Source organism: Pseudophryne corroboree, chromosome 4 (assembly GCF_028390025.1).
Source record: "Pseudophryne corroboree isolate aPseCor3 chromosome 4, aPseCor3.hap2, whole genome shotgun sequence".
NCBI classification, from domain to species: Eukaryota; Metazoa; Chordata; class Amphibia; order Anura; family Myobatrachidae; genus Pseudophryne; species Pseudophryne corroboree.
Genome location: NC_086447.1, coordinates 102,303,753 through 102,326,447, shown reverse-complemented (window position 1 = coordinate 102,326,447; position 22,695 = coordinate 102,303,753). Strand labels below are relative to the sequence as shown.

The window sequence follows — 22,695 nt, the reverse complement described above, 5'->3', positions numbered from 1 at the left end:
CAACATGCTAATTCTAGGTACAGTAAGGAGCATAACTTTGTATTTTACCTTACAGAGCTTCAGCCAAATCCACATATTTAGCTTTAGGTAGACTAAAAGTCTGGCAAAAGTACAACCTAGTGTAAATAATATATGGGATGATGCTTCCACTGATGGAAATTATGGGGGTCATTCCGAGTTGATCGCTCGCTAGCAGTTTTTAGCAGTCTTGCAAACGCTATGCCGCCTCCCACGGGGTATTGTATTTTTGCTTTGCAGGAGTGTGAACGCCTGAGCGCTTGCAAACACATTTTGTGCAAAACAAGACCAGCCCTGTAGTTACTTATCCTGTGCGATGATTGCTGCGACGAGTGACACGGTAATGACGTCAGATACCCGCCCGGCCACGCCTGCGTTTTTCCAACCACTCCCAGAAAACGGTCAGTTGACACCCATAAACGCCCTCTTCCTGTCAATCTCCTTGCGTTCGGCTGTGCGATTGGAATCGTCACTAGAACCTGTGTAAAACCACAAAGGACTTCGTACCCGTACGATGCACGTGCGCATTGCGGTACATATGCATGCGCAGATTATCTGTTTTTTTCACTGATCTTTACGCAGCGAACAACGGCAGCTAGCGATCAACTCGGAATGACCCCCTATATGCCTTATATGTAGATGTCACCAGTGAGTTTCATGACTGTATAAGCTCAGAGACAAATAATTAGAGCTGAATTAATTACACATACGTATTGTCACCAAAACTCCCTACCTGCCGTACATATACATCCCACTATTACATGCCTGCACTTCCAGCAGACCGGCAGCTGATGCTATGGATCCTGGGAGCCCCACAACAGCCACCACGCTGGGACGCCACTATTTCCACAGCACACGTCACAATGAACAGAGTGTGCGCAGTTCTGACTGCGAGTCAGCCAAACTCCCCCAGGTCCATGAGGAACAAAGTGCACAGCGGTTACCCACAGCAACTCCCCCCACACCCCCATGCAGCAGGCTGTGTTTATATTTACTTTGCACTTTCAATCTGGTTGACAGATAATTTGTATCATAGCATGTGAGCAGTCCAACTCATTGCCTTCCTACACATTTACATACTGTGTCAGAGCTCCCTCTTGTGGAATTATCTATTATGACACATTTACACTCTGCTTCTTTAATTATCAATCTCTATTCTTTATTACCAATATGCACAACAGTAGACTAACTGAAACCAACAACAGCCAATAACTATTTAAAAAAAAAAAAATGATGTTATTCTGTTAGACACTTTATATGTTTCCTTGAAAATAACAAACTCTACAGTATATAGCGTTTATATTATTCACATCCCTGTACCACTCCTAGCTGCCTTTGGATTGTAATGCTGATGTCTATAATATACATAGAGCACATTGAAAGAACTCTCTTTTTGGATCACGAACCGTTTGCGCACTCCCCCACCTCATATATCAAATTGTGGGTCTATCTAATCTAAGATGTTTGGATCCCTGATTAAATGAATCCCCCCTTCCTCTCTGCTGCCGCATATGATTACAAAAATGGGGAATTATTTCAATCTGGTCCATTGCAGAGGAAGCGTGTCCCTAGGAGAGGCACACACAATTACTGGCCAAGTATGAGTAGGTGGGGAATTACTTTGAAAAAAATAATTTTAATCAAAAAGTAAAATAACCCATTAATTTATGTATGAAAATGTATACATCATTGTAGCACGATGTGGTGATATCCTTTCATAACTCATTTCCCTACCAGATGAGCCGAGCCACACTTAACTTGGTAAAAACGATTAGACTTCCCCAAGCGGACTATATTCATCCATCTAGCTCTGGTGTGCACACAGTAATTACCCTTGTGTCTCTAACCACGCTCACTTCCCCAGTCATCTGACTCTCGTGTGCACACAGTAATTACCCTTGTGTCTCTAACCACGCTCACTTCCCCAGTCATCTGACTCTCGTGTGCACACAGTAATTACCCTTGTGTGTCTAGCCTTGCCCATTTCCCCAGTCATCTGACTCTCGTGTGCACACAGTAATTACCCTTGTGTGTCTAGCCTTGCCCATTTCCTCAGTCATCTGGCTCTGGTGTGCACACAGTAATTACCCTTGTGTCTCTAGCCACACCCATTTCCCCAGTCATGTGGCGCTGGTGTGCACACAGTATTACCCATGTGTCTCTAGCCACACCCGTTTCCTCAGTCATCTGGCTCTGGTGTGCACACAGTAATTACCCTTGCGTCACTAGCCACACCCATTTCCCCAGTCATCTGGCTCTGGTGTGTACAGAGTAATTACCCTTGCGTCACTAGCCACACCCATTTCCCGAGTCATCTGGCTCTGGTGTGCAAACAGTAATTAGAAACATAGAATTTGTCGGCAGATAAGAACCACTTGGCCCATCTAGTCTGCCCCTTTTTTTTTTTTTTTACATTATTTTTATCTCTAACCTTATTTGATCCTTATTTCTTTGTAAGGATATCCTTATGTCTTGTACCCTTGTGTCACTAGCCACACCCATTTCCCCAGTCATCTGGCTCTGGTGTGCACAGAGTAATTACCCTTGTGTCTCTAGTCCATTGGTGCAAGTGTGCGGGTACGGGTGGATACGGTGTACCCTTAAGAATTTAGCCGAGGGTACTCCGACGGGCCGCCGCTCCTCGCCGCTCCGTTCGTCCCTCCCTCTGCGGCTGACCGCCGCTGATGCGAGGGGAGGAGAGCGCAGCCTGCGCCTCTCCTGCCCCTCAGTGTCTTCGTTCAATTCAGCACCGCCCGTCAGCCAATCAGAGCTCACGGACCGGCAGCCAAGGCTTTGATTGGCTCACGGATCGGCGCTGAATTGAACTAAAACACCAGCTGGAGACTGAGGGGCAGGAGAGGCGCAGGCTGCGCTCTCCTCCCCTCACACACACACACAGGACAGCAGCAGCGGTGAGCAGCTTGGGGGGAGGGGCATGTATACCTGGCACTAGGAGCATATCTGGCTCTGGGGGGACATGTGTGTATCTGGCACTGGGGTGGGGGCGTGTGTGTATCTGGCACTGGGGTGGGGGCGTGTGTGTATCTGGCACTGGGGTGGGGGCGTGTGTGTATCTGGCACTGGGGTGGGGGCGTGTGTGTATCTGGCACTGGGGTGGGGGCGTGTGTGTATCTGGCACTGGGGTGGGGGCGTGTGTGTATCTGGCACTGGGGTGGGGGCGTGTGTGTATCTGGCACTGGGGTGGGGGCGTGTGTGTATCTGGCACTGGGGTGGGGGCGTGTGTGTATCTGGCACTGGGGTGGGGGCGTGTGTGTATCTGGCACTCTGGGGGCGTGTGCGTATCTGGCACTCTGGGGGCGTGTGCGTATCTGGCACTCTGGGGGCGTGTGCGTATCTGGCACTCTGGGGGCGTGTGCGTATCTGGCACTCTGGGGGCGTGTGCGTATCTGGCACTCTGGGGGCGTGTGCGTATCTGGCACTCTGGGGGCGTGTGCGTATCTGGCACTCTGGGGGCGTGTGCGTATCTGGCACTCTGGGGGCGTGTGCGTATCTGGCACTCTGGGGGCGTGTGCGTATCTGGCACTCTGGGGGCGTGTGCGTATCTGGCACTCTGGGGGCGTGTGCGTATCTGGCACTCTGGGGGCGTGTGCGTATCTGGCACTCTGGGGGCATTTGCGTATCTGGCACTCTGGGGGCATTTGCGTATCTGGCACTCTGGGGGCATTTGCGTATCTGGCACTCTGGGGGCATTTGCGTATCTGGCACTCTGGGGGCATTTGCGTATCTGGCACTCTGGGGGCATTTGCGTATCTGGCACTCTGGGGGCATTTGCGTATCTGGCACTCTGGGGGCATTTGCGTATCTGGCACTCTGGGGGCATTTGCGTATCTGGCACTCTGGGGGCATTTGTGTATCTGGCACTCTGGGGGCATTTGTGTATCTGGCACTCTGGGGGCATTTGTGTATCTGGCACTCTGGGGGCATTTGTGTATCTGGCACTCTGGGGGCATTTGTGTATCTGGCACTGGGGGGCAATCTATATCTGGCACTGGGGGGGCAATGCGTTTCTGGCACCGTGGGGCAATGTATATCTGGCACCGTGAGGCAATGTATATCTGGCACCGTGAGGCAATGTATATCTGGCACCGTGAGGCAATGTATATCTGGCACCGTGAGGCAATGTATATCTGGCACCGTGAGGCAATGTATATCTGGCACCGTGAGGCAATGTATATCTGGCACTGTGAGGCAATGTATATCTGGCACTGTGAGGCAATGTATATCTGGCACTGTGAGGCAATGTATATCTGGCACTGTGAGGCAATGTATATCTGGCACTGTGAGGCAATGTATATCTGGCACTCTGGGGGCATTTGTGTATCTGGCACAGTGAGGCAATGTGTATCTGGCACTGTGGGGCAATGTATATCTGGCACTGTGAGGCAATGTATATCTGGCACTGTGGGACAATGTATATCTGGCACTGTGGGGCAACGTGCATCTGGCACTATTGGGGTCATATGTGTATCTGCCCCTCCCCCAATATGTGTACCACGCCCCCATTTTAATTGGCCACACCCAATGTGGCATTTGGCCACACCCATTTTTTTTTTTTTTTTTTTTTGGGGGGGGGGGGGGGGGCGCGCACACAGTACCTGTAAGACATTTTTTATACTTACACCACTGCTCTAGTCACACCCATTTCCCCAGTCATCTGCCTCCACCCCTGAGATTCTTAGTTTCCGGACCATAAAAGGAAGACAGGTACTCACTTCATGATTCCAAGCGGATCTAGATCTACTTCTACCTCCTCTTCTTCCTCGTCCTGTTCTTCAACTTTTTTATTTTCCAGCTTACTAGTGATATGCAGGAGAGGCCCTTCCAATGGGGTTTCATCCTTAAAAAAATCATCATCTTCTGAGGGATTTGCATAAGGTCTTGCGTATCTTGACTCATCAAAGTCGCCGATGCTAGAGACTGTCAAAGAAACAAACAAACACCAAACTGGTGAGAGGTGATGAACCTGATACTGGCATTATTTATGAATGTACAAAAATTCTCTCCCGCTGCATGTATGTAATGTTCTGTACAAGTGCTCCCATCCTTACAGTGCATGGATCTGTACACAGACATGGCGCTTTCTGTGGTGAACCCTTACGTTGGCATCTCCTGATGGCAGGAGGTAAAGGCACCCACAGGTAAAAACTACATTGTTGTGGGAAGAGATTTAAATAAAATTCAAGTGGGTGTTGGTTAATTCTCTGTTATCTGGTAGCAACAAAGCCTATTGTCCTTGTTACACATATGTACTCTTTTAGTGAGCACGGATTTCATTGCATGGTAAAGGGATACGTATGGAATTACATCTTCTGTTTCACCATCTGCATGTGCAGCCAGTTATGGGCTCCCCCATCCATCTGGTCTTCTCCAGGTAATCAGAAAACTTCCCACCCAAGGGTATCAAATAAACCACTGACTGACAATTAAAAGATGGACTCCAGTGAAACGTGGATTTCCTAGTGTTCCCTCTAGAATCCGGGCAGGGCGCCGGATCTAGAGAGGCACTAGCGCACGGCGAAAAGGGGGCGCGGTCATGCTAAATAGGGGTGGGGTCATCATGGATAATAAAAGGGGGCGTGGGCGGCCAGCGGTGTCACTGTTGGGGGCGTGCCCAGCACGCTTCCACCAAGCCCTCTCTCAGCGTGAATGGATGCCGCGCGCATCTTTACACGCTGTGAGGGCAGGAAGCAGGCGGCAGTTTTAGCAGGGTGCCGCAGAAAGGGCAGGGCGGGTTTTGCCCTTAAAAAATCGGGCAGGGCGCGGCGCCCTGCTAAAACTGCCTAGCGTGAACACTAATTTCCTATATTAAGAAGCTTCCCTCTGGTAAGTACCTGTATAGAGTGCCTCCCCCTGGTAGGTGCACCTATTAAAGAGCTGCCCTGTGATAGGTCACCCAGGGAGGGATGTATCAAGCATCCCGCCACTCATAACAGCATTTACTAACACCATATGCTTGGAAAAAGTAACAAAGGAGGTGTCATTAGCGACAGAAGCACTTCCAGGTTTAGGACCCGTGAGTCATATCTGCGCAAGCGTCAATTGATGCACATGCAACTGGGGGTGCTGGGAGGGATCAGAATTGATACCACTCAAAAGGAAAATGTGGAGGCCCATAGGCTTTTATTGGGTAACACCATTGCATCACATTCCATAGCTTGGTGCATATGAGAAAAGAGGTCAAACCTCCAAAACCTGAATTTCCGAGGTTTTGGACGTTTTTTTAGCTTTGTTGCATCCTGCCCCCGATAAGAGAGTATCGCTCTAACAGGCCCCCTTATTAGAAAGACACCCTCTGGTAGGTTCTCAGAGAGCTTCCCTTTGGCAGGCCCCTCTATTAGAGAGTTACCCCCTGGTGGTTCTCATAGAGAGCTTCCCTTTGGCAGGCCCCCCTATTAGAGAGCCACACTCTGGCAGGTTCTCATAGTTATTCTCTCTGGCAGGCCTCCCTATTAGACAGCCTCCTTCTGGTAGGTCTCCTTATTAGAGAGCCTCCCTCTTGTAAGTTCAATGAAAGGTCCACCTTTGGAACTCTATCCTCTGTCATGAGAAGTAAGAGTTGCCAGTGTCCAAGGACTGGAGCCGCCAGGTAAGGTCAGGTATCTCACTATTGGTAAGCATTTGAAGTGTATCATTGTGGCTGCAGCTCTACAACATACATGGGAGTCAGAAGATTGCAGCCCCTGCTTATGATGAGGAGATGAATGAAGGTTAGACATATGGTCCATACGTGTTGACCAAGACTGGACATATGCCAGAGGGAAGGCTTCTTAATGGGGGGAAATGTATTCTGAGTTTAACACCTCTAGATATGGCGGAGCACATCTGAATGTGTGACTATCTTATTGTGTCTATAGAAGGTGCTAGACCAAACCCAAGATATCTTTAAAGTAGACTATTATAAAGGCTTACAATCATATTACAACGAATAACAGGATAGATATTATATCCTCATGAACTATGGGTTTTTTTTGTGGTACCCAGTACCGGTACATTTTTTTTTGTCTTTGAACTACTGTAGGTCCATAAAAAGTGAGAAATAAGTGAAATAATTTTAGATAAATGAGCACCTGTGTACTTATACAGAGACTCAAAGCTGCTATACATATTGGAAGAGTATATAGATACAGAGTGAGACCACAGTCACTCTCTGTTAGCTCCCGGCACTTTAAAATGGAAGCCTCTATCACACCAATTCCCCAGCTGCAATATCTTGCTAGACTACATCAAGAGAAAACAATATATACACACAATATCACTGCGCTTAGGGAATGTTAATTGGTATTAATACTAATAAAATACAAATTGTGCTGTCCTATTAAATAAATAGACTCAACGAAGCTCAATAATGTAACAAAAATATTTTATATTCATATGTAACAATGAGGCAGATTTATTAAGCCTGGAGAAGTGATAAAGCAGTGATAACTGCAAGGTGATAACGCACCAGCCAATCAGCTCCAATATGTAAATTTACATATGGGAGCTGATTGGCTGGTACGTTATCACCTTGCACTTATCACTGCTTTATCACTTCTCCAGGCTTAATACATCTGCCCCAATATTCTGAGCAGCAATCATAAGCATCAGCTGGTAATTAAAGTATCAGAAAGATTGCAAGCAAAAAAAAAATGTAGTAAAACAAGTTAGTAGGAGCAATTCATGAAAAATCACTATCTAGCAGCTGAAGTAAAGCTTTTAGTAATAACTGATAGAGTTAGAATAACAGTCTCTCCCAGAATGTAAAAAAACCCCTCAAACTGGCATCCTAGTGGAGTCAAATGTGATAAAACTCTGCTAGTTTCGTCAAAGGTCTCAATAACTCATGGACTGAGTGGATAGTACAAAATTAAGCAGCAAGCAGTTGCAGAAGAATTTATTGTATATAGTTACCGTATTAGTCGCACTTGGGGCTCTTTGCGCATGTTGTACAAGTGGCGAGCCTCCTTAGTAAAACGGCAGAGTGGCTGCTAGTGTAAAGTGCGGCTGTTTGTAGATCAGCTTGCTAACGGATTCCTACATGTGCTAGCGGCATCTGTAGGAGATGTAAGAGCCGTGCAAGGCCTGGCTGTGTCAGCCGCTGCTGGATGTTTACAGTGTGACCAAACTGTTGAAACTACTGTTGCAATAAATCAGTATGTTTGACATGTAGGTATATGAAGAACAGGATGTTGCATATTACCGCCACTGCCAATGTGTGTATGTACTACAATGTCCATGCTCCCTGCAGTATGTAAGGAGAACAACTAGATAGAACTTTAAAATCCAGATTCAGTGAACAAAGACTTATGGCCTTATTTATCAATGAGTGATAAATTTCACTGTGAGTGATAAATTGCACCAGCCAATCAGCTCCTAACTTCCATGTCACAAGCTGTGTTTGAAAAAAATCAGTTAGGAGTTGGTTGGCTGGTGCAATTTATCACTCACAGTGAAAAGTATCACTCATTGATAAATAAGGGCATTAATATTATAAAATAATTACAAACACACAGTGTTTCTCACCATTTATCAGGCGTGCACAAAGGCGACCCAGCATCTTTATCTATTGTTGGGGTAGAAAAATTCACCAACACCAGGAGGGGTGGTGATCGATTTCGCCAACTTTGTATAGGGGAATCTTCTTGGATCTTTAAACTAGATACCTTATTTCCTATTGGTTTAAATGAAGCATTGGGTTACACCTGCTCAGAGTAAGTCAAATGAGTATCAATAATCATTCTACTGATTTAAATTTATAGTAGTAATTATTTGCAATTATAAAAGATATCCACGCTAGACACGTTAATATTAGGTTTGTAGGGAACTTTTCAGGATATGTTTATCCGCTGTGGAAAGTGGATAGCAAAACCCTTGTAACCTATTTAGTATGGAGGTTATGGGGGGTATTCAATTGATGTTGGATCCGATGGAAAGGATCCGACTTTTTTTAAAGTCGGATTGACATTGTCGGAAACGGGACAAAAATCTGTCAGATTTGCCCACGCTTCTGACAAAACACGTGGATCCGCGGCTATTCCACCGATTCGTGTTTTTCGATAAGTCAGAATTGCCGACTTGTCGGAAAAAAGCAGGGGGATTAAATAGGTCGGAACAGGTTCCGAACTAAAAAAATCGGAAACTGACGTCTTTCCGACAAGACGGCAGTTTCCGACTACAATTGAATACACCACTATATCTATATATTTATACCAAGTGGGTTAATATGTGGTGCTGTTTGAGATGCTCATTAAATTACGGTTAGCATAAAATGTTCGTCTATGTCCTAATTCTAAATGTAGCTCAGATGATGAGAGTACTGTACTTGCTTATTGTTTTTATTCATCTATACTTGTACATTTCTCTGCAAAATAATATTTTTAATACTGGTTCTATATATATATATATATATATATATATATATATATATATATATATATATATATATATATATATATATATATATATATATATATAAGCTTAGGGAATGTTAATTGGTAGTAATACTAATAAAATACAAATTGTGCTGTCTATTAAATAGACTCAACGGAGCTCAATAATGTAGCAAAAATATTTTATATTTATATGTAACAATGGGGCAGATGTATTAAGCCTGGAGAAATTATAAACCAGTGATAAGTGCAAGATGATAACGCACCAGCCAATGAGCTCCAATATGTAAATGTATCTCTATCTCTACTGCTGACAATCATTCTCAGCTGTTATACACATAAAGTGACTAAGGACAGCATCACCCTAACTGTAATAAGGGCCAATTAACAAACGTATGTAAACCCGATACCCGGATGACTGCTGCTCAGAATATTGTTATATATGAATATAAAATACTTTTGTTACATTATTGAGCTTCGTTGAGTCTATTTATTTAATAGACAGCACAATTTGTATTTTATTAGTATTAATACAATTAACATTCCCTAAGCGCAGGTATATTGGCCCTCATTCCGAGTTGTTCGCTCGGTATTTTTCATCGCATCGCAGTGAAAATCCGCTTAGTACGCATGCGCAATGTTCGCACTGCGACTGCGCCAAGTAACTTTACTATGAAGAAAGTATTTTTACTCACGGCTTTTTCTTCGCTCCGGCGATCGTAATGTGATTGACAGGAAATGGGTGTTACTGGGCGGATACACGGCGTTTCAGGGGCGTGTGGCTGAAAACGCTACCGTTTCCGGAAAAAACGCAGGAGTGGCCGGGGAAACGGTGGGAGTGCCTGGGCGAACGCTGGGTGTGTTTGTGACGTCAACCAGGAACGACAAGCACTGAAATGATCGCACAGGCAGAGTAAGTCTGGAGCTACTCTGAAACTGCTAACTCGTTTGTAATCGCAATATTGCGCGTACGTCGGTCGCAATTTTAAGAAGCTAAGATTCACTCCCAGTAGGCGGCGGCTTAGCGTGTGTAACTCTGCTACATTCGCCTTGCGAGCGAACAACTCGGAATGAGGGCCATTGTGTGTATATATTGCTATACATATTGGCCCAGAATTCTGAAGCCTTGGAGAGATAAAGTGCAAGGTGATAAAGTACCAGCCAATCAGCTCCCAACTGTCATTTTTCAAATACAGCCTGTAACATGGCAGTTAGGAGCTGATTGGCTGGTACTTTATCACCGTGCAATTTATCACTCTCCAAGGCTTGATAAATCTGGGCCATTGTATCTACTTTTAAGTTTAGGTGAGTTCCGGCACCTATATTCATAGAAGAAAAGGGCTGCTCATGAATACTCCTATGTACAGTTTAGGATAGGTAGTTGCCATCTATTCAGGTGATCAAAATAAGAATTTACTCACCGGTAATTCTATTTCTCGTAGTCCGTAGTGGATGCTGGGGACTCCGTAAGGACCATGGGGAATAGACGGGCTCCGCAGGAGACTGGGCACTCTATAAGAAAGATTTGGTACTATCTGGTGTGCACTGGCTCCTCCCTCTATGCCCCTCCTCCAGACCTCAGTTAGGATACTGTGCCCGGAAGAGCTGACACAATAAGGAAGGATTTTGAATCCCGGGTAAGACTCATACCAGCCACACCAATCACACCGTATAACTCGTGATACTATACCCAGTTAACAGTATGAAATATAACTGAGCCTCTCAACAGATGGCTCAACAATAACCCTTTAGTTAGGCAATAACTATATACAAGTATTGCAGACAATCCGCACTTGGGATGGGCGCCCAGCATCCACTACGGACTACGAGAAATAGAATTACCGGTGAGTAAATTCTTATTTTCTCTGACGTCCTAGTGGATGCTGGGGACTCCGTTAGGACCATGGGGATTATACCAAAGCTCCCAAACGGGCGGGAGAGTGCGGATGACTCTGCAGCACCGAATGAGAGAACTCAAGGTCCTCCTCAGCCAGGGTATCAAATTTCTAGAATTTTGCAAACGTGTTTGCCCCTGACCAAGTTGCAGCTCGGCAAAGTTGTAAAGCCGAGACCCCTCGGGCAGCCGCCCAAGATGAGCCCACCTTCCTCGTGGAATGGGCTTTCACTGATTTAGGATGCGGCAATCCAGCCGCAGAATGCGCCAGCTAAATTGTGCTACAAATCCAGCGAGCAATAGTCTGCTTAGAAGCAGGAGCACCTATTTTGTTGGGTGCATACAGGATAAAAAGCGAGTCAGTTTTCCTGACTCCAGCCGTCCTGGAAACATAAATTTTCAAGGCCCTGACTACGTCCAGTAACTTGGAATCCTCCAAGTCCCTAGTAGCCGCAGGCACCACGATAGGTTGGTTCAAGTGAAAAGCGGATACCACCTTGGGGAGAAACTGGGGACGAGTCCTCAATTCTGCCCTATCCATATGGAAAATCAGATAAGGGCTTTTATATGACAAAGCCGCCGATTCTGACACACGCCTGGCCGAAGCCAAGGCCAATAACATGACCACTTTCCACGTGAGATATTTCAGATCCACAGTTTTAAGTGGTTCAAACCAATGTGATTTTAGGAAACTCAACACCACATTGAGATCCCAAGGTGCCACAGGAGGCACAAAAGGGGGCTGAATATGAAGCACTCCCTTTACAAAAGTCTGAACTTCAGGTAGTGAAGCCAGTTCTTTCTGGAAGAAAATCGACAGAGCCGAAATCTGGACCTTAATGGAACCCAATTTTAGGCCCATAGTCACTCCCGACTGTAGGAAGTGCAGAAAACGACCCAGCTGAAATTCCTCTGTTGGGGCCTTCCTGGCCTCACACCACGCAACATATTTTCGCCAAATACGGTGATAATGGTTTGCGGTTCCTTCTTTCCTGGCTTTTATCAGCGTAGGAATGACTTCCTCCGGAATGCCCTTTTCCTTTAGGATCCGGAATTCAACTGCCATGCCGTCAAACGCAGCCGCGGTAAGTCTTGGAACAGACAGGGCCCCTGCTGTAGCAGATCCTGTCTGAGCGGTAGAGGCCAAGGGTCCTCTGATATCATTTCTTGAAGTTCTGGGTACCAAGCTCTTCTTGGCCAATCCGGAACCACGAGTATCGTTCTTACTCCTCGCCTTCTTATTATTCTCAGTACCTTTGGTATGAGAGGCAGAGGGGGGGAACACATAAACCGACTGGTATACCCACGGTGTCACTAGAGCGTCCACAGCTATCGCCTGAGGGTCCCTTGACCTGGCGCAATATCTCTTTAGCTTTTTGATGAGGTGGGACGCCATCATGTCCACCTGTGGCCTTTCCCAACGGTTTACCAACAGTAGGAAGACTTCTGGATGAAGTCCCCACTCTCCCGGGTGTAGGTCGTGTCTGCTGAGGAAGTCTGCTTCCCAGTTGTCCACTCCCGGAATGAACACTGCTGACAGTGCTAGTATGTGATTTTCCGCCCATCGGAGAATCCTTGTGGCTTCTGCCATCGCCATCCTGCTTCTTGTGCCGCCCTGTCGGTTTACATGGGCGACTGCCGTGATGTTGTCTGATTGGATCAGAACCGGCTGGTTTTGAAGCAGGGGCTTCGCCTGACTTAGGGCATTGTAAATGGCTCTCAGTTCCAGAATATTTATGTGTAGGGACGACTCCTGACTTGACCAAAGTCCCTGGAAATTTCGTCCCTGTGTGACTGCGCCCCAGCCTCGAAGGCTGGCATCTGTGGTCACCAGGACCCAGTCCTGTATGCCGAATCTGCGGCCCTCCAGAAGATGAGCACTCTGCAGCCACCACAGTAGAGACACCCTGGTCCTTGGAGACAGGGTTATCAGTTGATGCATCTGAAGATGCGATCCGGACCACTTGTCCAAGAGGTCCCACTGGAAGGTCCTTGCATGGAACCTGCCGAATGGAATTGCTTCGTATGAAGCCACCATTTTTCCCAGGACTCGCGTGCAGTGATGCACCGATACCCGTTTTGGTTTTAGGAGGCCTCTGACTAGAGATGACAGCTCCTTGGCTTTCTCCTGCGGGAGAAACACTTTTTTCTGTTCTGTGTCCAAAATCATCCCCAGGAACAGTAAGCGTGTGGAAGGAACCAGTTGTGACTTTGGAATGTTTAGAATCCAGCCATGCTGTTGTAGCACTTCCCGAGATAGTGCTACTCCGACCAGTAACTGCTCCCTGGACCTCGCCTTTATAAGGAGATCGTCCAAGTACGGGATAATTAAAACTCCCTTTTTTTCGAAGGAGTATCATCATTTCTGCCATTACCTTGGTAAACACCCTCGGTGCCGTGGACAGTCCAAACGGTAGTGTCTGGAATTGGTAATGGCAATCCTGTACCACAAATCTGAGGTACTCCTGGTGAGGAAGGTAAATGGGGACATGCAGGTAAGCATCCTTGATGTCCAAAGATACCATGTAATCCCCCTCGTCCAGGCTTGCAATAACCGCCCTGAGCGATTCCATCTTGAACTTGAATCTTGTATGTGTTCAAGGATTTTAAATTTAAAATGGGTCTCACCGAACCGTCCGGTTTCGGTACCACAAACAGTGTGGAATAGTAACCCCTTCCTTGTTGAAGTAGGGGTACCTTGACTATCACCTGCTGGGAATACAGCTTGTGAATTGCCTCTAGCACAGCCTCCCTGCCCGAGGGAGTTGTCGGTAAGGCCGATTTGAGGAAACGGCGGGGGGGGAGGCGCCTCGAATTCCAGCTTGTACCCCTGAGATACTACTTGAAGGATCCAGGGATCCACCCGTGAGCGAGCCCACTGATCGCTGAAATTCTTGAGGCGGCCCCCCACCGTACCTGGCTCCGCCTGTGGAGCCCCACCGTCATGCGGCGGATTTGGAAGAAGCGGGGGAGGACTTTTGTTCCTGGGAACTTGCTGTGTGTTGCAGCTTTTTTCCCCTTCCTCTGCCTCAAGACAGAAAGGACCCGCCTTTTCCCCGCCTGTTTTTCTGGGGTCGAAAGGACTGTACCTGATAATACAGCGCTTTCTTAGGCTGTGAGGGGACATGGAGCAAAAATGCTGACTTCCCAGCTGTTGCTGTGGAAACAAGGTCTGAGAGACCATCCCCGAATAACTCCTCACCCTTATAAGGCAAAACTTCCATGTGCATTTTAGAATCTGCATCCCCTGTCCACTGCCGAGTCCATAAGCCTCTCCTAGCAGAAATGGACAATGCACTTATTCTAGATGCCAGCCGGCAGATCTCCCTCTGTGCATCTCTCATGTATAAGACTGAGTCTTCTATATGCTCTACGGTTAGCAATATAGTGTCCCTGTCTAGGGTGTCAATATTTTCCGACAGGGAATCTGACCAAGCAGCAGCAGCACTGCACATCCACGCTGAAGCAATAGCTGGTCTCAGTATAACACCAGTGTGTGTATATATAGACTTTAGGATAGCCTCCTGCTTTCTATCAGCAGGTTCCTTTAGGGCGGCCGTATCCGGAGACGGTAGTGCCACCTTTTTAGACAAACGTGTGAGCGCTTTATCCACCCTAGGGGGAGTTTCCCAACGTGACCTATCCTCTGGCGAGAAAGGGAACGCCATTAGTAATTTTTTTGAAATCACCAATTTTTTATCGGGAGAAGCCCACGCTTCTTCACACACTTCATTTAATTCTTCAGATGGGGGAAAAACTATTGGTAGTTTTTTCTCCCCAAACATAATACCCTTTTTTGAGGTACCTGGGTTTATATCAGAAAGGTGTAATACCTCTTTCATTGCCTCAATCATGCAACGAATGGCCCTAGTGGACATTAAATTTGACTCATCGTCGTCGACACTGGTATCAGTATCCGTGTCGACATCTGTGTCTGCCATCTGAGGTAGTGGGCGTTTCAGAGCCCCTGATGGCCTTTGAATTGTCTGGGCAGGCACGAGCTGAGAAGCCGGCTGTCCCGCATTTGGCATGTCGTCAAATTTTTTATGTAAGGAGTCGATACTTGCACGTAATTCTTTCCATAAGTCCATCCACTCCGGTGTCTGCCCCGCAGGGGGTGACATCACATTTACAGGCATCTGCTCCGCCTCCACATAAGCCTCCTCATCAAACATGTCGACACAGCCGTACCGACACACCGCACACACACAGGGAATGCTCTTAAAGGAGACAGGACCCCACAAAAGCCCTTTGGGGAGACAGAGAGAGAGTATGCCAGCACACACCAGAGCGCTATATAATGCAGGGACTAACTGAATTATGTCCCCTTATAGCTGCTATAAGTTATACTGCGCCTAAATTTAGTGCCCCCCCTCTCTTTTTTACCCTTTCTGTAGTGTAGACTGCAGGGGAGAGTCAGGGAGCTTCCTTCCAGCGGAACTGTGAGGGAAAAATGGCGCCAGTGTGCTGAGGGAGATGGCTCCGCCTCTTTTTCGGCTGACTTTTCTCCCGCTATTTTCTGTATTCTGGCAGGGGTAATTACCACATATATAGCCTCTGGGGCTATATATTGTGGTTATTTTGCCAGCCAAGGTGTTTTTATTGCTGCTCAGGGCGCCCCCCCCCCCCCCCAGCGCCCTGCACCCTCAGTGACCGGAGTGTGAAGTGTGTATGAGGAGCAATGGCGCACAGCTGCAGTGCTGTGCGCTACCTTGGTGAAGACTGAAGTCTTCTGCCGCCGATTTTCCGGACCATCTTCATGCTTCTGGCTCTGTAAGGGGGACGGCGGCGCGGCTCCGGGAACGAACACCAAGGACGGGTCCTGCGGTCGATCCCTCTGGAGCTAATGGTGTCCAGTAGCCTAAGAAGCCCAAGCTAGCTGCAAGCAGGTAGGTTCGCTTCTTCTCCCCTTAGTCCCTCGTTGCAGTGAGCCTGTTGCCAGCAGGTCTCACTGTAAAATAAAAAACCTAAATTAAACTTTCTTTCTAGAAGCTCAGGAGAGCCCCTAGTGTGCATCCAGCTCGGCCGGGCACAGAAATCTAACTGAGGTCTGGAGGAGGGGCATAGAGGGAGGAGCCAGTGCACACCAGATAGTACCAAATCTTTCATATAGAGTGCCCAGTCTCCTGCAGAGCCCGTCTATTCCCCATGGTCCTTACGGAGTCCCCAGCATCCACTAGGACGTCAGAGAAATGTAGAAGAAAACTGACAATATTATATAAATTATATATATATATATATATATATATATATATATATCTCTATATCTCTATATATCGAGGTAGCTACAGAATGAATGGATCTTTTTACTAAGCCTTGGATGGAGATAAAGTACCAGCCTACCAGCTCCTAACTGTCATTTTTCAAACACAGCCTGTGACATGGCATTTAGAAGCTGATTGGCTGGTACTTATCTCTATCCACTTTACCTCCATCCATGGCTTGGTATATAGACCCCTAAAAAAAATATGGCTGTACATGCAAATGTAATGCATGTATAGGTAAGTACGATTTGAAATAGGCTCAACTGTTCCTTTAATCTTCTCATGTATCCGACAGTTATTAGAGTAATCAGTAGTTCTTCAGGGTCAGTTAATCTTATAATTATATATATATATATATATATATATATATATATATATATATATATATATATATATATATGAGAAGATGAAACAGAAATAGAAAATGCACCACAATTAGTGCTATATTAATTTTTTTTATCTTTACAAGTAAATACAGAGCTAAGTACAAAACTTAATTAAAAAGAGCTTTTCTGCATCCAACACAGCTGAAGTTAGTATCTAGTTTGGGCTCCCTGGGGCAGCTGAGGACACGTTTTAGGGCTTGTAGCCAGAATGTGTGTCCAAATGTGCAGCATAGGTGAGTCAGTCTCTCCAGGTAGTTGCATTTGCAGATTAACCAGAGGCTGGTTTGCGTAAAGTATACAAATAACAAAGTCCAAAGTTGAAATATACCTTTCTCTGATTTGTTTAATCAGTAATGACTTCTTTAGAGGAATCACCCATTACAAACGTGTCAGTAAGTGGCCAAACTATACCTCTAGAGTTTGTAATTCGTATCCTTTACATCAGTGGTTCTCAAACTCGGTCCTCAGGACCCCACACGGGTCACGTTTTCCAGGTCACCCAGCAGCTGCACTGTGTATCACCAACTGTCAAATTTTAAAAATCTACAGGTGACCTGGAAAACATGAACCGTGTGGGGTCCTGAGGACTGAGTTTGAGAACCTGTGCTTTACATGAGCGGACTCATTTGCCTCCGTGGCTACCTGGAGAGACAAAGCCACCATAACAGGCATTGAAGGAGACCCATTTAACAGTATTAGTTGAGAATTTAATCTCCACTTTCTCTAGAAAAATACTCCGTGCCAAATGCAGGATTTCTAAAGGTCGAGGGCGGGGGGGGGGGGGGGGTTCCAATTGTAATCCACAATCTCCAACCGTCTTGAACATTAGATCAAGTGTGGGAGTCTGGGGGGAGCGGTAGAAGAACCTAGTAACGACCTCGGACATTTATACACACATTGGTCTTTTTATACACTGGATACTGTATGGAATACAGTATGCTAATACAGTATGCTAATAAAGCATAACGAAGAATATCAATCGACAATCACTCGCAAGAAATCACAGTTCCTGTCAAATGAGATCACAGCAGCAAACAATAGGCCAGCTCAACTTTTCCGCACAGTGGAGATGCTGTGCAAGCCAGCATGCCTGCAGACTGATGAGACCCTTTCCCAAGCAAGATGCAACGAGTTTGCAAACTTCTTTGCAGATAAAATATCCACCATCCGGGCTGGAATATCCACAGTGCCATCAAAGGAGAGCCAAACTACAAAGCCTGCCAATATAAGCTACCTGCCTTCATGGACCAGCTTTGACCCAGTGGATGTAAAGGACACTGCTGAAATTGCTCGGATTTTGCGTCCCACCACCTGTGGTCTGGACCCAGCCTCAACCAAGCTTCTAATAGGTTGTACGGATATAATCGGTCCTGTCTTTGCAAAAATTGTTCAATGCTCTTTGCAGACAGGCATTTTTCCTGGACCCCTAAAGGAAGCAATTGTTAGACCACTTCTTAAAAAACCTAATTTAGATCCCGACTGCATGTCCAACTACAGACCGGTATCAAACCTTCCTTTCCTAGGAAAGGTTATTGAGAAAGTGGTTGCAAATCAACTGGAAACTCGCCTGACAACCCATGATATTTATGATCCATTTCAATCAGGATTCAGGAGAAGACATAGCACTGAAACAGCCCTGGTGTGTGTGTTAAATGATCTTCTGATGGCAAGAGACAGAGGTGACTGTTCAATATTAATCCTTCTGGATCTCTCGGCAGCATTTGATACCGTGGACCACGGGCTTCTGATTGAGCGACTGATACACTTCTGTGGTCTGGATGGCACAGTCCTAAACTGGTTCAAATCATTTCTCACAGGCAGGTCACAGAGAGTATCATCTGGATTATACTCATCACCACCAGTGCCATTGCCATGTGGTGTCCCACAAGGTTCTATACTATCCCCCATGCTTTTTGCAGTATACATGCTCCCATTGGGCGAAATAATCAGGCGCCATGGCCTGGTCTACCACTGCTATGCAGATGATACACAACTGTACTTGTCCTTTGCTCCGGGCACTGATAACCCAGTAGCAACCCTGAATGGCTGTCTAGCTGAACTACAGGAGTGGATGAGCGCCAGTTGGCTGCGACTGAACCCGGATAAAACAGAGGTCCTTATAATACGACCGCAACATCAAAGGACAAGACTGCAGCATAGCCAACCAACTGGACTTACACTCGGGGATTCAGAATTACAGACCAGTGATCATGTGCGGAATCTTGGCGTTGTCCTGGATGATGGCTTGACACTTAAACATCAGATATCAGCCACAATCAAATCCTCATTCTTTCACCTGAGGAACATAGCCAGAATCAAGCACTTAATTCCCTCAGATGATATGCCAAAAGTCATACATGCATTTGTATCATCTCGATTAGACTACTGTAATGCCCTCTACCTTGGTCTACCAGCAAAAGAATTGCAACGCTTACAGCTGGTGCAAAACACAGCTGCCAGGCTGTTAACCAACCAGCCCCGTTCCAGCCACATAACACCCATCCTCTACTCCCTTCACTGGCTACCTGTAAGATGGCGAATCCTCTTCAAGATTGGCTTACTGAGTTTCAAAGCATTACATGACCAAGGCCCAAGGTACCTGAAACAGCTTCTGATCCCATACTGCCCCACTCGATTACTGCGATCTGTAGATGAAGGACTTTTAGCAGTACCTAGAATCTACCGTAATTCATCTGGGGGTCGAGCTTTTAGTCATGCGGCTCCGACTCTATGGAACTCACTTCCCAGCACAGTGCGAGAGGCCCCAACTATAGAATCCTTCAAAAGTAGACTCAAGACTTTCCTGTTTACTCAAGCATTTCCATAGTATCTCTTTTAGTATCTTCATGCTTCTGTATTTTATGAAAAATGTACTTCATTATTTTTCTGTACTATATTATGCTGTGTATCTGTTAAGCGCCTTGAGTCCTATTGGAGAAAGAGCGCTATATAAATAAAATTATTATTATTATTATTATTATTAATATTTAACACTATAGATCGTCTATCGTATAGGCCAGGCTTTTTCAACCAGTGTGCCGCGACCAGTTGCAAGGTGTGCCGCGGAGCCAGAGCAGCTTCCTGCACCTTCAGAATGAACTGTTGGCCTGGGCTCTTCTTAGAGGATAAGTCGTGCTCTGGCCGTGACCTATGCCTTGAGGATGCGGCAGTGTGATATCATAGGTCACGGACGCCGCATCTCACCACTCAGCCAGCCCACCCGCCTGCATACACATCTACCAGTTCCCGCCTACATACACAGCTGTCCTTACGCACCCACATCCACACCTGCCCGATCGCCCACTGCTCAGTATTCGCAGCACTCCACTATGAACAACCCCCGCCACTGAGGGACAGGGAGGAGGACAGCTGATAATAATATTTGTTATTTTATTTCTCCTGTGGGGAACAATAAGATTTCAATAGGATTTATGTGGGGAGAATAAGGATTTATGTATTTATTGGGGGAACAATGTGAATAATTCATGTGGGGAGCAATAGGATTTATGTGGTGAGAAATGTGATTGTTTTTTCTGTGTAGGCCAATGTATGTGTGGAATTTTTTTTGTGAGGGCCAATGTGTGTTTTTTGTTTTTTTTCTGTGGGGAACTGATGGCGTGCCTTGGGAATTTTAAAATATTGTTTGGTGTGCCGCGAGTAAACAAAGGTTGAAAATCACTGGTATAGGCTGTATCAAGCATTTAAATAATATAAATAAGTGGTCAGGAAAAGGTTAAACATCCCATAACAAATAAATACACAAACATAATAGAACCAGAACTGCACTTTCTAAGCACACATTCTCCCACCTCATGGTAAGACTCCTGTCTCTTCTTGCTTGTAGCCACTTTCTGGACCAGTGCACTGATTGAGGACCCCGAAACTACACACACAGCACTCTCTGCTCTGTCTCTCAATCTGCACGATGTGGCAGCAGCTCTAGTAATTATATTATATACCATTGCTATTGTTGTCATAATTTGAGCCACTTGCCACAGAGGAGGGGTGGGGAGCGGGGGGTGTTTCCGGGCAACGGAAAATCCCCCCCCCCCCCCCCCCTTGCGTTTGCCTATGATACTGATTACACAGTTACCTGGGGGGTCCACCAAAAACTTTAGTGGGCAGATAAAAAAAATTCAAATATTTACCTGTAAGTGCATCATATGTGTGTGTAAAACCATAAATCATTCAGCACATTGTGTTACATACTTTTTCTTAATAACACATTTTAAAGTACGTCTAACATTTTTGGAAGAGAACGTATAAAAGATTTTAGAGTCGACCAGTGCAATATATGAATATATGCTGACCTAGGAAGTCCTGCAGTTCTCGGCAGGTGGCCAGCTCTCTCTCCCGCGCCATGGCCTTTACAATATCATTGAACGCTGCTCTCCTCTCTCGGATGTCGGTTTCCCCCACAAATAACACTTTCCGTGGAAAGGGCGGCAATAAATACTTGGGGAAAAGGGTGGAAATCTTCTGGTAGATTTCTTCAATCTCGCTGTATTTTTTTGACACCTTAAGAAGTAAACGGAGAAAGAAAAATTAGGAGAGGCTCTCCATCTGCTGCTGAACTACAAGTCTCAGCATGCCATGCCAGCCAAGAAAGCACATTTAGCGGACGTCTATACTGTAAGAATAAATATGTTAATCTGGTTTGATATTATATTTGCTGTCGGCAGTTACAAAGAGTATTAGTTTCCTGACATTATTTGCCTTCTCTTACAACGCAAGATTAAAATGAAATTATTCAGAAATTCTTGATCCCAATCAACACCAAATACTCTATAATGTGAAATAAAATATAAAAGGGGAGATGTATTAAGCCTTAAAAAGCGAGAAGACACAGGAACATGCGCAATACTACAAATCTCAGGATCCACCTGCGACGCAGAGCTGCATCAACCACAGAGTGTAAATTGACATTAAAGTGTAGAAGCATACATTGATGAATAAATAAATACACTGGTCTGTGAGAGGTCCTACGTTGGGTTACACCAGTGGTTCTCAACCGCGTTCCTCAAGTACCCCCAACAGTTCATATATTCCAGGTCTCCTCGCAGGATTGCAAGTGAAATAATTAGCGCCATCTGTGAGTCTTTTAAAATGTGTCAGTGAGTAATGAATACACCTGTTCAACTGCTAGGTGACCTGGAAAACACGAACTGTTGGGGGTACTTGAGGACTGAGGTTGAGATCCACTGGGTTAGAGCATTAATAAACAAGAGCTTCATCATGAAGATCCAAAGTATTTAAAACAAACCTGAAAAAGAGATTACTAAAAAGCAATAAACAGATGAACATTATAATAATAGTCAGAGACTTCTCAGAGCATGTTGAAGTTCATTATAAAGAAATAATAAGAATTTACTTACCGATAATTCTATTTCTCATAGTCCGTAGTGGATGCTGGGAACTCCGTAAGGCCCATGGGGAATAGCGGCTCCGCAGGAGACTGGGCACAAAAGTAAAAGCTTTATGACTAGCTGGTGTGCACTGGCTCCTCCCCCTATGACCCTCCTCCAAGCCTCAGTTAGGATACTGTGCCCGGACGAGCGTACATAATAAGGAAGGATCTTGAATCCCGGGTAAGACTCATACCAGCCACACCAATCACACCGTACAACTTGTGATCTGAACCCAGTTAACAGTATGATAAACGTAGGAGCCTCTGAAAAGATGGCTCACAACAATAAACAACCCGATTTTTGTAACAATAACTATATACAAGTATTGCAGACAAT

At 45.8% G+C, this 22,695-nt stretch overlaps 1 protein-coding gene across 3 annotated transcripts in view; it reads right to left on the bottom strand.

The window, feature by feature from the left end:
• HS1BP3 (HCLS1 binding protein 3) overlaps positions 1-22,695 on the bottom strand; it is a 152,397-nt gene that overhangs the window by 103,262 nt on the left and 26,440 nt on the right. For all 3 annotated transcript variants that reach the window (XM_063915319.1, XM_063915318.1, XM_063915320.1), the window contains 2 exons: positions 21,262-21,469; positions 4,752-4,956 (listed from right to left, as the gene is read on the bottom strand). In XM_063915319.1, coding sequence (XP_063771389.1) covers positions 4,752-4,956; positions 21,262-21,469 — 413 coding nt within the window. The remainder of the gene's footprint in view (positions 1-4,751; positions 4,957-21,261; positions 21,470-22,695) is intronic.